Genomic DNA, 13966 nt, shown 5'->3' with positions numbered 1-13966 from the left:
GCCTCGCATGATGAACGGTTCTTTAAGAAATGTAGAGGCTATCATGCCATTCTCTTCTCCAGTGCTTAGGAGATCCACAGTGCCAACCTCCCTTCTTACCATGGCCCTCAAGGCCCCACAGGATGTGGTCTCAGCTTCCCTGACACCTGACTCTCCTCACTCCACCCCTTGCACAGCGCCCTTTTCATTGTCCTCAACACACGGGTGGCTCCTCCCCACCGCTGGGCCTTTGCCCCTGCTGCTCACACAGCCTGACACTCCCTTTCCTCGGGTCTTTATGCCCTTTCTCCCTCCCTTCACTGGGACACTACTTGGAGTTCTCCTCAGAGAGGCCCTTTCCCACCATCCCACCTCCCACAGTGCCCTGCCTCACTCTGGCAACTCCTAGAGTTTGCAGGGCACACCCTGCCCAACTGTGCATGGCAGCCCTAAATCAACCATTTGAGCTCTAGTCTTGCTATTACTACTGACTGGCTGTTTGACCTTACCTGGGCTGGCCTCCTCTCTCCCTGCTCTCTTACCTGAGCCTCAGTCTCCCCTTGTGTGCACTGAAGTACTTGGTGATAATCTACTGGCTCACCCCATTCTGAAATCCCAGGGCAGGGGTTTGTAAACTGAGCTCTGTGGTTTGCCTTTGGATATCCATGAATTCTGTCAGTTTTGTGTGGAAAATTTGTGTGTGTGTGTGTGTGTGTGTGTGTGTGTGCATCTGTGTGCACCAGACCTTTCATCAGATTTTCAGAGGGATTCAAGAGCCCAGAAAGGCTACAAAGGCTGGCTATATGGACTGTCTGCAGGGGAGGCCGGCAGAGACAGGCAGACAGCCGGCAGTGTGTTCATCATGTCTGTTCTCTTATTTTCTCCCGGCATGAGCCTGTGAGCCTCATGACAGGTTCTCTCATTTTATAGGTGAAGAGACTGAAGCCCACCACCAGAGACTCATGCCCAGTTCCTTGGTCTCCGAGGCCCGTGCTCAGACCCCATTGAGCTGCCACCTGGCAGAGGCCCTCATGGGTTCACAGAGCTTGGCTGGGCTGACTTTGCAGCATCTTTGGTGAGCAGTGGCCAGAGGATGGGGCTGCTTGCCTCCAACCTGCAGCTCTTACTGTAGCCCTGTACTGCCCTGTACTATAGCCCTGTACTGCCCCCAAAGTGGAGACTGGCCATTCACCCAAAGAGAAGCTTCAGAAGAGGGTTTCCAGGTTAAATTTCAGGATTTCATTTTTGGCCACAGTGCTTCGAAGGCGTAGTAGGTCAGTAAGTAGTCCCGGGAGTGGAGCTTTCTCATAGTCTTTTCCTCCTGCACACAGCTTGCCCTCCATCCTGGCTGAGGACTCCTGGGTGTCTTCCCACTCCTCAGTCATGGTATGCACACCCCTACCCTTCCAGCCTTTCCCACCAGGAGTCTCATAGCCTCTTGGAACCAGCACCTGCCTCTCAGAAGAGGCATAAGAACACAACATAAGAACACAAATCATAAGAACATAACAGGATCACCAGGGCTGGCTCTCGCGGGTTCCTGCTTTGACATGGTGTTTTGAGTGTAGGGGCTGCTGGAGGCAGGGAGGGAGAGAATTACACAGAGGGATAGAGACACAGAATGAGAGAGACAGACAGGCAAAGAGACAAACAGAGACAAAGGCAGAGGCAAAGAGAGATCAAGGGTCTGCAATAGTTCAAGGATGTTTCACTCGTGGAGTTTGGTCAGGAAACAAGAATCAGAGCGGAAAGGCCCTTTAAGGGGAGGAAGCAGGATCTAAAAATGGCTAAGATTTCACTGATGAAGGTCAGAGAGCTTGCTCTTGAAAACAGGCTTGTCCTGGCTGGGCATGGTGGCTCACGCCTGTAATCTCAGCACTTTTGGAGGCTGAGGTGAGAGAACTGCTTGAGCCCAGGGGTTTGAGACCAGGAGACCAGCCTGGGCAACATAGCAAGACCACAAGTCTCTCTAAAAAAGAAAAAAAAAAAAAAAAAGCAACAGCTTGTCCTTAACTTGATTCACTATTCTCTGCTGGCTTTAATCCTGTTTACTTTATTTACTCGCTTAATTAATCTCTTCTTTTTGACTAGTACAGAAGTAAACTTAGCCAGAGTCCGTATGTTTGGACAAACCATTTATAAAGTGTTGTCATTCATGAACAGAACATGTGATAAAATTGCAAAGAACTTACTACACACCACACACAAACCCACCCACCCACATGCGTGCGTGTACACATATGCATACCCACAGACACACAAATGAGTACAAGTAAAACTCAAGAAACCTGAATAAGATCAGTAGATTGTATCAATGTCAATATCCTGGTTGTGATAGTGTACCATTATTCTGAAAGATGTTACCACTGGGGGAACCTGGGTAGGGGGTACACTGGATATCTCTGTATTATTTCTTATAGCTGCATGAGAATCTACAATTATCTCGAAATAAAAAGTTTTATTAAGAGAATGTTGCCAAAGCTCTTTCCAAAATTCACCTTATAGTGATTTCAGGCAGCAGACTGTCATGTCTTTTGCAAATGGGCAAGTCTGGGGCCTCGACTGGTGATGAGCTGCCCCTCTCTGGTGATGAGCTGGTGATGCTACAAGAGCAGATCAAGGAAGACACCTTGGAAGGTCCCTAGCACTCAGAGTACCTACTATATGCTTGGCATTGCCTTGTCATCTTCACAACAATCTGCAAAGTACATGCTGATGCGCCCCCTTAGAGATGAGGAAGCTGAAGGTGACGTGCCTTACCCAGCAAAGGATGGAATTCAGATTCCAATTCAAGGCTCTATGCCCAAAGCCAAAATAAAGACCAACTCCAAGCCTCATCCTCACACTGCCCTCCTGTCTTCATCCATTCACAGAACTGCTTAAATGTTAGTGTGCCTAGGAGTCACCTGGGGACTGGGTTATAATGCAGGCTCTAGTTCTGAGGTTCCGCATGTCTTGTAAGCTCCCAGACACTACTGAGGCCACCACACTTTGAGCACTAAGGCCCCATGCCACCATCCAGAATCAAAGATGATCAACATTTTCTTTTCTTTTTTTTCTTTTTCTTTTTCTTTCTTTTTTTTTTTTTTTTTTTTGAGGCAGGATCTCACTCTGTCACTCAGGATGGAGTACAATGGCAAGACAACAGCTCACTGCAGCCTTGACCTCCTAGGTTCAAGTGATCCTCCTACCTCAGCCTCCCGAGAAGCTGGGACTACAAGCATATACCACCACACCTGGCTAATGTTTTTTTCTGTTTTTTGTAAAAGTGGGGTCTCCCTTTGTTGCCCCGGCTGGTCTTGGACTCCTGGGCTCAAGTGATCCTCCCACCTTGAGCTCCCAAATTGCTAGGATTATAGGGGTGAGCCACCACGACTGTCCTTATTTTTTATTTCCTTAGGTTTTGAGTTCACAAGAAAACATTTCAACAGAGTGTAGATTTTAATCCATTTTTCGTCATAATTCTTGTCATTTTGCTGTGTTAAATGTAAATCTTCCTCTTTTCTGAAATTAACAGAGCTCATACTCCGTGGGATTTCAGTTCAATGAGAAAAGTGTCAATTACATAATTAATAGTGATGGCATAACTGCCTATCTGGCTGGAAGAAAATAAAATTAGATGTCTACCCAGTTTATTAAAAAATGAATTTCAAGTCTGGGCCACATAGTGAGATCCTGCCTCTGCAAAAAATAAAAAAAAATTAGCCAAGCGGGATGGTGCGTGCCTACAATCCCAGCTACTCAGGAGGCTGAGGTGGGAGGATTGTTTGTACCCACGAGTTCAAGGCTGCAGTGAGCTATGATCCCACCACTGCACCCCAGCTTGGGAAACCGAGCAAGACCCTGTCTCAAAAAAAAAAAATCATATTGCAATCCAATTAACATGAATTCTAGGTGGGTTAAAATGATTAGTGACATTGAGGGTCTTATATTTGTCCCAGCATCTCTCATGTCAGAATTGGCCTCTGCCTCTGCACACTTGCATCTGAAAAGTCTTTGCAGGGCTGTGATCTCCTCACTGTGTGTACCTATCTGGATCGCTTTGTTCTCCCAGCCCTGGGCCAACCTCCCTTCTCCATGTCACCAGGAAGGCTCCGGAATGTCAGTTTTGGGGGCTGTTCAAGTAAGGTTGACTTAATTGCTCTCCAGTGCTTGGCAGGTAAGAGACTTGCAGGTTTTGCTTGCTGTAAACAATGTTGTAATTAATAACCCTGTGCATTTGCTTTTTCTGTATTTGGATTCTTTTTCTGTATTTCTGTATTCTGTATTTTTCTGTATTTTGGATTCCTATACTTGGGATTCCTGGGTCAGAGTTCCAAAAACTTTTAGTATAAATAAATTAAGCAAATAATCACCAAATTATTTTTCCAAAAGGAAAACAGTGTTTTTTCCTTTTAATTTTTTAGGAAAAATATTTAATTTTTCTCGAACAAAATATGAGATAATGTAATACAATGTAAAATAATAAATGTGGTTTTTTTTCTCTTTGGGCCTTCTTTGATCTAGGTTTAGAAAATCCTCTCTTACCCAGAAGTTTGATAACAATTTGACTATCATAGCTTCTGTGGTTGATTTTTAGAAAGACGTTTAGCCTTTATTTTGGTGTTTGGTGTGAGACGAGGGTCTGAGTAGCTGCTTGCAACTCACCAGAGAAAACACAGTCTCATTTACACTGGCAAGTTTCCTCTTTGGACTCATTTCTTCACTCCACAGAGCCAGGCAGGAAGAGAAGTAGCGAGGTATCAGGGAGTGTGGAATGCTGAGATGGTAGTTTCCCTAATCTTGAAAAGGAGCTTGATTCTTTTCTTATCTGTCTGACTTTTCAAGTGGTCTTATTTTCCTGATAGGCAGCTAGAAATTTGCTCCTTTGCTTACTATTGCAACAGAAATCCTCTTGAATGGAAATTTCCTTGCTCTGTTAAAAAAACCCCACTGTATAGAAAGGTGTCTAAGATAAGGCACACATTCTTAAAAGGGCCTAAAGCTTAGCCCTCTCATGAACAAAGTGTTGTCACATTGATGAAAGCAAACCTTAGGATAGTGGTTGTCAACTGGGGACAGTTTTGCCTCCCAGGGGACATGTGACAATGTCTGGGGACATTTTTGGTTGTTGTAACTTCGGAGTGTACTGGCTTCTAGGCGGTAGAGGCCAGGGATGCTGCTAAAAATCCTATGACACAGTTTCACACCCCCACCCCAACAAGGAATTATCTGGTCTGAAGAGTCAATAGCACTGAGGTTAAGAAACTCGTTCTTAGAATATATCTGTAAGAGGCTTCACTTTGAGAAGATTGCCCGAGTGCTGTTAGGACTCTTGGCTAGGCCAGAGTCATGAGGCATGTAGGGATGGAGAAGGCCTGAGTGGTGGAGAAGCAGGTGGAAGCCTGAGGGTAGAGACTCTGATTGCCAAGGGGGAGTTTGGACTCATTCCTCTGGCAGCAGGAGGCACTGGAGGCCTTGCATTAGGAGGGGCATCCTCTATCCATCCAAGGACATCCAATTGCAGCAGGATGTGTAGTTCTGGGAAGGATGGTCTCTTCCCGCCCTATACAGACTCCCTAGATGCCCACGTCCTGCTGCAGGGGCTCTGTGTAATCCCTGAATAGTACATGCACGTCCACAGTTCAACTCCTTAAGTGTTAATGCTGGGCATCTTCCATGTGCCTCTCCATTCTGCTCTCCATCCTCTCCTCCCCAGGCTACTTCAAGTGCCAGGAAGCTGACATGTGGACTGCAGTCACCACTCCCTTCCCTCTAAATTTGGCAGGATATTGGAGGGAGGTAGGAGAAGGAGGTCTGGGTATTTATTCTTTAGCTACTCTATTAGTCCGTTTTCATACTGCTAATAAAGACATACCCAAGACTGGGTAATTTATGCAGGAAAGAGATTTAATGGACTCACTGTTCCACATGGCTGGGGAGGCCTCACAATCATGGCTGAAGGCAAGGAGGAGCAAGTCATGTCTTACATGGATGTCAGCAGGCAAAAAGAGAGCTTTTGTGGGGAAAGTCTCCCTTATAAAACCATCAGATTTCATGAGACTTATTCACTATCATGAGAACAGCATGGGAAAGACCTGTCCCCATGGTTCAATTACCTCCCACTGGGTCCCTCCTACAACACGCGGGAATTATGGGAGCTACAATTCAAGACGAGATCTGGGTGGGGACACAGCCAAACCATATCAGCTCCTTTGCTGTTGGCTGCTGCAGGAGGCCCTCTCTGCACAGCTCTGTCTCAGTCTCACTGGGATGATGGCTCCTCCATGCTGCTAGCCCTCAGGTTCTGTGATGTTGCTTTCTATGAGTCAACTTGGCTAGGCCATGGTGCCCAAATAGGTAGTCAGTCATGATCCTGGCTGTTTGTGTGAGGGTGTTTTGGGATGAGATTCACATTTAAATCTGTGGACTTTGAGTAAAGCAGATTGTCCTCCATAATGTGGGTGGGCTTCATCCAACCAGCTGATGGCCCAAGTAGAACAAAAGACTGGCCTTCCCCGAGCAAGAGGGAATTCTGGCAGCAGCTGGTCTTTGGACTTGAACTGCAACATTGGCTTTTCCTGGTTCCACCCTTCAGAGTTTGGACTTACTGGCCTACACAATTACACGAGCCAATTCCTTACAATAGATCTGGTTCTCTCAGTGTACACATCCTGGGTTCTGTTTCTGTGGAGAACCCTGACTAATAGAGGTACCATATGTCTTCCTTCCACCCTGCCCACAACTTAGTACCGTGCCTTTATTGTACACTCCTCTAATTATGTAACGCGAGCCCTGCAGTTTCCCGACAGCTCTGTATGCCTTCTGCAGGCCAGCACGACGGCTGCAAGCCTCCCTGGAGGCTGCCCAGGCACCTGCCTCTTGGAAGCTAGGTCCTGATGACTGCTGGGTGTTCCTGCCTCTGTGGCATCCCCCGTCTATTGGGCCCTGTGAATTCAGAATTGTTTGTTGACTTGAAGCCAGAACAAGGTATTCCTATCCTTCCCACTTTCAGGGTAAGAGGTGTGAACCTCCAGTGTAGCAGATTCATTTCTCTCTGGTTTGTGGCCAAGTCAGAGCCATTTCCTAATGCCAAAAACAGAGACTGGACTTTTCTCTGTCTGTGGAAGATTTTACAACCCAGTCCTATTTCAAAGAGAAGACTGAGGCCAGGAGTGTCTTACCCGGAGTTGCCTGGTGAGTCAGCAGCCAGGAAACCAGGACCCCTTTGACAGTTTATGCTTTATGACCAGGTGCCCTTGTTCTCATTCATGGAGACTGACGACAATTTCTGCTCTTCTCCCAGTGACCTGCACAGTGATGCCAAGTCAGACATTCTGCTCTGCCTCCTGGGGTCTGAACTGTGTTCTCCAGCAGGGATGGGGGATGCATGAAGCTGCACCCACTGCCTGGCCTAGAGAGAGCCACTGGACCCCACTGACCACCAGGTGACAAGATGGGGATCTCACTGTGCACTCAGGCCACAACACCTGTGACTTAGGGGAGGGATTTTGGTCCTCACAGTCAGTGAAGTGGGCACACAGGTGGGGAAACATGGGTCTGACACCTGCTGGAGGCCACACAGCAGCATGTGGTTGGCAGGGCTGAGAGTTGCACCCAGGGCTGGGCACTATCAATTGCCTTTGACGGACATGGATTGGTCCCTAGAGGAAGCAGAGCCAGGGCAGCTGCAGCCCCAGCGGTCATAGCGCTGGGGTTGGGGAAACCTCGTGTGTGTCAGTGTGACTAGGAGGCGGTGAAGAATGCACTCCCTTCTGCATGCCCATAGGAGAAGCTCAAGGAGAGGCATACTTGGGAGGCGCCATGGGATGAAGCTGGAATGCTGGGGGTGGAGCCTGGAGAGCTTGGAGCCCTCATAAGACCTGACAGCCAGGAGAGGGCACATTTCAGGGACACCATGGAGGGTGGCTTCACTGGGGGTGATGAGTACCAGAAGCACTTCCTGCCCAGGGACTACTTGGCCACTTACTACAGCTTCGATGGCAGCCCCTCACCCGAGGCTGAGATACTGAAGTTTAACTTGGAATGTCTCCACAAGACCTTCGGCCCTGGTGAGCAGAGGGTGACCCTTCCCCTCGAGCCTCTCTCCAAGGAATCTGGATAGGGATGGGGATAAGGTGTCCTGGGGGCAGTCTGGTCTCCTCTAGGGGTTTTTGGGGGTGGGCTGAGGGAGCTGCTGGGGCCCTGCCCCTCTCTTTGGGCAGCTATTATACTGGAAGTTGGGTCTGTCTCCCCACGGCTCAGGAGCTGTGTGCCAGCTGAGGGATCAGGACCTATGGGAAGAGCACAGCCCCGTGCAGTTCCCACACTGCTCTCCATTAGCCCCTAGGTCTTTGGGGTGGAGCAGAAAAGGCTCTCCAGGTCATCATCAAGTTCAGTCCTGACCTTGCACAGCCAGGCCTCTGGGGCCCCCAGAACGCCAAGGGCAAACAGCAGAGTTGTAGTGGGTCGGGATCGCCTATGCCCAGAGTGTGCAGCCCAGATGTGTCTGTGATGAGGACCTGGAAAAGCCCTGCCCTGGGACAAGGATTGCTAGGTGGGGTCTCAACCCTGTTGCAAACCTGACAGCAAGGCGCTCAGGCCCCAAGGACCTCAACTGAGCCATCTGTGCAATTGATGGCGACTTCTGCCTGTCTCCCAATGATCATTGCCCTCCCCACGGTGACCCCATGATTTGGTCACGTCTTCTAAACTCAAGCAGCCATGTCCTCACTTTGGGCACTTGACTGCGGAACAATAAGGGTGAGTCTCCTGGTGGTCTGGGGGTTAAGAGGGGGTTAAAAGACTGCTGAGCCTGGAGGAGCAGGCTGGTGCGGGAGGCAGAAATCAGAGAATAGCTGGACTGGGTGTGACCAAGCTTGGAAGGCCAAGTGATGGCCCCACGCCAGGGCTCCAGACAGAATGTTGGAAGTCATGCTTCATTCCAGCTTCCGGGTGACCCTGGATTCACTCCTGGGGCCATCTTCCCAGATCATCTCCTCAGCCCCGGCTTCCTATTCCTGCATGCTTACACCCCTCCCCACTCCAAGGAACAAGAAACCCATCCAGGAAGGGCCGGACTTCCAGGGGAGGCTCCCAGCTTCCAGTCAGCCTGAAACTTAAAGAGCCACTGCCCCCAGCATGTCCCCTCTGAACCCTCCAGCCCGAATCTTCCCCAGAGCAGGGCTTGGGCCTCTGTTCTCTGTCCCAGAAATATTATACTCTTGGCTTATGTTCTTGATGGAAAGATATTGGGCTAATTGTTTAACCTTTTTCAGACTCAGTTTTCTAATCTGTAAAATGAAAATAGTGATAGTAGTCAGTACACAGGGTAGTTCTGAGGTGTAAGTGGAAATTAATGCATATAAAATATTTGGTATGAGGCTTGGCTTACAGGGAACCGCCAATCCGTGATAACCACCATGCTTGGTGCTGTTTGCCCCTTGGGTAAGACCAGGATGTGTGTCCTCATCCCTGTGTCTGCCTTGGGTCTCGTTTCTCTTACCCGTCCATTACCAGTCTTTCCCTCCCACAGGAGGCCTTCAAGGGGACACACTGATCGACATTGGCTCAGGCCCTACCATCTATCAAGTTCTCGCTGCCTGTGAGTCCTTCCGAGACATCACTCTCTCCGACTTTACTGACCGCAACCGGGAGGAGCTGGAAAAGTGGCTGAAGAAGGAGCCGGAGGCCTATGACTGGACCCCGGTGGTGAAATTCGCCTGTGAGCTGGAAGGAAACAGGTAGCGGTGCAGAGGTTGTGGAGGGGGTTCCCAGTCAACCTTCTTTCTCAGAAGTCTCCCTGGCCTCTTGTTTGTCTCTGGCATTTTCAGGACAGTAGGACCTATAGGTACAGGACCAGATGTCCTATGGTGGGGACAGAGTAGATGGGGCCCCAAGTTTCAGGATTACAGCAGTTTTAGGTGCAAGTATCTGATCACAGGACTATGTTGAGGTGTGATATAATCAAGTATGAACACTGAAAACCAGATGATAGAACCTTTCCTTCCTTCTTCTCTTCCTTCCTTACCCTCATCTATATATCTACCTATCTATCTTCTATGTATCTAACTATCCATCCATCCATCCACCCACCGGTCCATCCATCCATCCATCCATCCATCCATCCATCCATCCATCCATATTCATGCATCCACCCACCCATCCATATCCATCCATCCATCCGCCCATCCATATTCATACATCCACCCACCCATCCATATCCATCCATCCATCCATCCACCCATCCATCCATTCACCCATCCATTCATCCATCCAGCCAGCCATTCACCCATCCATTCATCCAGCCAGCCAGCCATTCACCCATCCATCCATCTATCCATCTGTCCATTCATCCATCCATCAATATTCATCCATCCACCCACCCATCCATTCATCCATCCATAGCCATCAATCCATCCATCTATCCATCCATCCATTCATATCCATCCATCCATCCATCCATCTGTCCATCCATCCACCCATCCATCCATCTATCCATGTCCCTCCATGTTCATCCAGCTACCCACCCATCCATCCATCTTTCCTTCTTCCCTCTATTGTCTGTACCTGTGTGACTATATAATGCATAGTGACATGAACCCACCACCCAACCTGAGTACTCGGATATAATAAAGACTTCTGTGCTTCTCTGTGACTCCTTGCCCCTGCCTTTCCTAACCCGAGGTAGTAACTAATATGAATTTTATGCTTATCATTCCCTTTTTCAAAACATTTTTTCTTGCATACTTATGTATATCTAAATAATCTATAATTTAGTTTTAGTCACCTTTGAGCTTTAGAGCAGAGTAATTTGCTCTGTGTCATTTGGGATTTGCTTTTCATCACTCAAAATTAATTTTTTAAGATAGCTGTATTCATACATTATCTGTAGTAAATTCATTAATTCATCCATCCATCCATCCAATAATGTGTGTTAGCTGCCCCATCTGTGCTTGGGGTGGCCTTGTCCCTCCTGGGGATTAAGGGAAGGGGGCTCACATGGAATCAGAGGGAGAAATGTTCCTATAATTTTTCTGGCCCATTCTCCCTAATCATTTTTCTTTGGGGGAAACTGAGGCTCAGATTGAATATGGGCCTGCTGTCAGGTCACACAGGGACTCAGGGATAGCAATCCTTTGGGGATCCAGAGATCATCTCCATCTGCTGGTCACAGTGGACTGAGAGTTCCCTTCAGAACCTTGAAGTGCCTCCCTGACTCCCTCTCTCTCTCTGCAGCGGCCGTTGGGAGGAGAAGGAGGAGAAGCTGCGGGCAGCAGTGAAGCGGGTGCTCAAGTGTGATGTCCACCTGGGCAACCCGCTGGCCCCTGCTGTGTTGCCCCCCGCCGACTGTGTGCTTACCCTGCTGGCCATGGAGTGTGCCTGCTGTAGCCTTGATGCCTACCGCACTGCACTGTGCAACCTTGCCTCACTGCTCAAGCCGTGTGGCCACCTGGTGACCACAGTCACGCTTCAGATCTCATCCTACATGGTGGGGAAGCGTGAATTTTCCTGTGTGGCCCTGGAGAAGGAGGAGGTGGAGCAGGCTGTCCTGGATGCTGGCTTTGACATTGAACAGCTCCTACAGAATCCCCAGAGCTACTCTGTCACCAATGCTGCCAGCTCTGGGGTCTGCTTCATTGTGGCTCGCAAGAAGCCTAGGCCCTGAGCCAGGAGGGCCAGCCAGAGGTCTGGTCAGGCTGTGAGGCCTTGGCCATCTGTATGCTAGAGAGGGGTGAGGAATGGATACTGTCTAACAGCCTCTGATTTCAATACTAACATTTCATCTTCTGAAACTCTGAGATTCTAACATCCTTGTTTTAGAATTCTAAGTTTCCAACATTCCTCATTCTAGGATCCTAGGAGTGGAATTTTCCATTTTCTAGTCTACTAAGCCTTACAGCTATCTTAGATGCGATCTGACTCCTGTGTGACTGTGGAGCACCCAGGGACATGGTTTCAGAGTCTACCTAATATGTTAAGAACAAGGAAACCTCTGGACAGTGGTATATTGGGGAATGTTTCATAACCAGCTCTGTAAAGGAAAAGCACTGATGTGTAGCAGTTACCAGTTTCTGTGGTGTAAATACTCCCACCATGGTGGATTTCAAGCCACCAGTGGTTTAATACCCAGTTCATAAATCTCCTAAACATTTTACAGTTGACTCTCATGAGCTGATTGGAGTCAGCTGGAACATACCACTGCCTCTAGACTAAGGTCAGCAGATTCGACAAATACAGACTGCCCCAGTTCACTGAATTTTAGATAAATGAAATAAATTTTTAAGGTTAAGTATGTCCCCAGAATTGCATGGAACATGCTTATCCTAAACAATGATTTGTTGTTCACCTGAAATTCAAATTTAGCTGGGTGTCCTGTATTTCATTTGGCAACTCTACTTCAGACCCAAGTGTAAGGTACATGGATGTGCTTTGGTCAAGGAATATGCCAAGGCAGATATCCATGTCTGCATGACTTAGTGGGTTTGGTGCACAGGCACACACCTCCACTTGTTATATAACCTGTTTGTGTAAGTTCATACTTGGTCTGAGCCACTGTTGTCTGTAAAAGGTAATTGTCCTGCTAATGCTGTACAGGGGCTCTTGGGGTTCGGCTTAGCTCAACATGACTTGACATGGTGGGCGTGCTGGCGCCCAGAGAAAGAGAGAGAGCCAAAGCTGTCCATCTTGCAGATGGACAGGAAGGAGCTAGGACACAGTTTGGCTAGCTCATGCCCAGAGGGAGAAAGAGTTAAGCTGCTGACCCTGAAGGCAAGGGAGAGCAGGCTGCACAGCTGTGTGTGGGAGCCCTGGGCTCAAGCAGTCGAGACAGGGCGGACAGTGTGAGAGAGCTAGTGTGAGTAAGCTGTTGATGAGAGCTGTTGCTGAATAAAACCATATTCACCTGCCTATGGGCCCCGAGTGTTCTTTCTGTCCATGTACCCACTCCCCTCAGACTTCAGCATGGGCTGGACCTGGACCCCAGGACCTGACACCAAGTGAGAAGAGGAACAGCCCAGGGATCAAGGGTATGCCTCGTACATAAGGTGCTTTTGTGCAAATTAGGAAGAGGTGCTCCTGCAGATGGACATGTTGCAGAAAGGAGTGTTCAGGGCTGATTAACTGAGAAAAGCTGTTCCCTCTCCCTGTGGAAGGGCTGTGAGAACAAGGTGCCTCTTCTGGGCAGACCAATTAGAGAAAGGTGTCCCTTCCTTAAGGCTGATTGGGTCACACTTCTGAGCACCTGTCAGCCTCCCTTTTTCCCTCAACCCCAATCTGTGCCTTTGTGTGGGTACACCCTGGGCACAGCAACCTTGGTAAGAGCCAGGAGACCTGGGATCTACTCTTAGCCCTGTCACTAATTGTTTCACTTCTCTGGGCCTCATATTCCTATCCATGAAATTTAATCTAATAATCTACAGGAACATCCTAAGAACAGCAGGAAGTCATTGATGTGAAAGTGCTTTTTCTTTTTCTTTTTCTTTTTCTTTTTTTTTTTTTGAGACAGAGTCTTGCTCTGTCGCCCAGGCTGGAGTGCAGTGGCAAGATCTCGGCTCACTGCAAGCTCCACCTCCCAGGTTCAGGCCATTCTCCTGCCTCAGCCTCCCGAGTAGCTGGGACTACAGGTGCCCGCCACCATGCCCGGCTAATTTTTTGTAGTTTTAGTAGAGACGGGGTTTCACCGTGTTAGCCAGGATGGTGAAAATGTTTTTTTAAGGTGTAGTTTCACTCTTGTTGCCCAAGCTGGCGTGCAATGCTGCGATCTCAGCTCACTGCAAGCTCCACCTCCTGGGTTCAAGCGATTCTCCTGCCTCAGCCTCTTGAGTAGCTGGGATTACAGGCATGTACCACCATGCTCAGCAAATTTTTGTGCTTTAAAAAGTAAAAGGTTTTGCACAAATTGACCCATTGATGTTATTCCCCGAGAGGGTCAGGACTGAGACGGTCTTTCAAAATTACCCAGTCTAATCTCCAGGTTTTTTGTTTGTTTGTTTATTTTGAGACAGAG

The 13966-nt window shown here is 48.5% G+C and overlaps 2 protein-coding genes across 2 annotated transcripts in view; one reads left to right on the top strand and one right to left on the bottom strand.

Annotated features, from left to right (window-relative positions):
- The window catches only part of CRHR2 (corticotropin releasing hormone receptor 2), a 236713-nt gene that overhangs the window by 90271 nt on the left and 132476 nt on the right, over positions 1 to 13966 (bottom strand). The gene's annotated exons all lie outside the window — the stretch shown is intronic.
- INMT (indolethylamine N-methyltransferase) lies at positions 7877 to 11734 on the top strand. The gene is given in 3 exon segments (NM_001266113.1): positions 7877 to 8030; positions 9494 to 9701; positions 11197 to 11734. Coding segments are annotated over 3 exon segments (792 nt in total). The 3' UTR covers positions 11627 to 11734.

The sequence above is a fragment of the Macaca mulatta genome, chromosome 3, assembly GCF_049350105.2.
Source record: "Macaca mulatta isolate MMU2019108-1 chromosome 3, T2T-MMU8v2.0, whole genome shotgun sequence".
Classification (NCBI taxonomy): domain Eukaryota; kingdom Metazoa; phylum Chordata; class Mammalia; order Primates; family Cercopithecidae; genus Macaca; species Macaca mulatta.
Note: the sequence above shows the minus strand (reverse complement) of the source record. Positions and strands in the feature narration are given on the sequence as shown.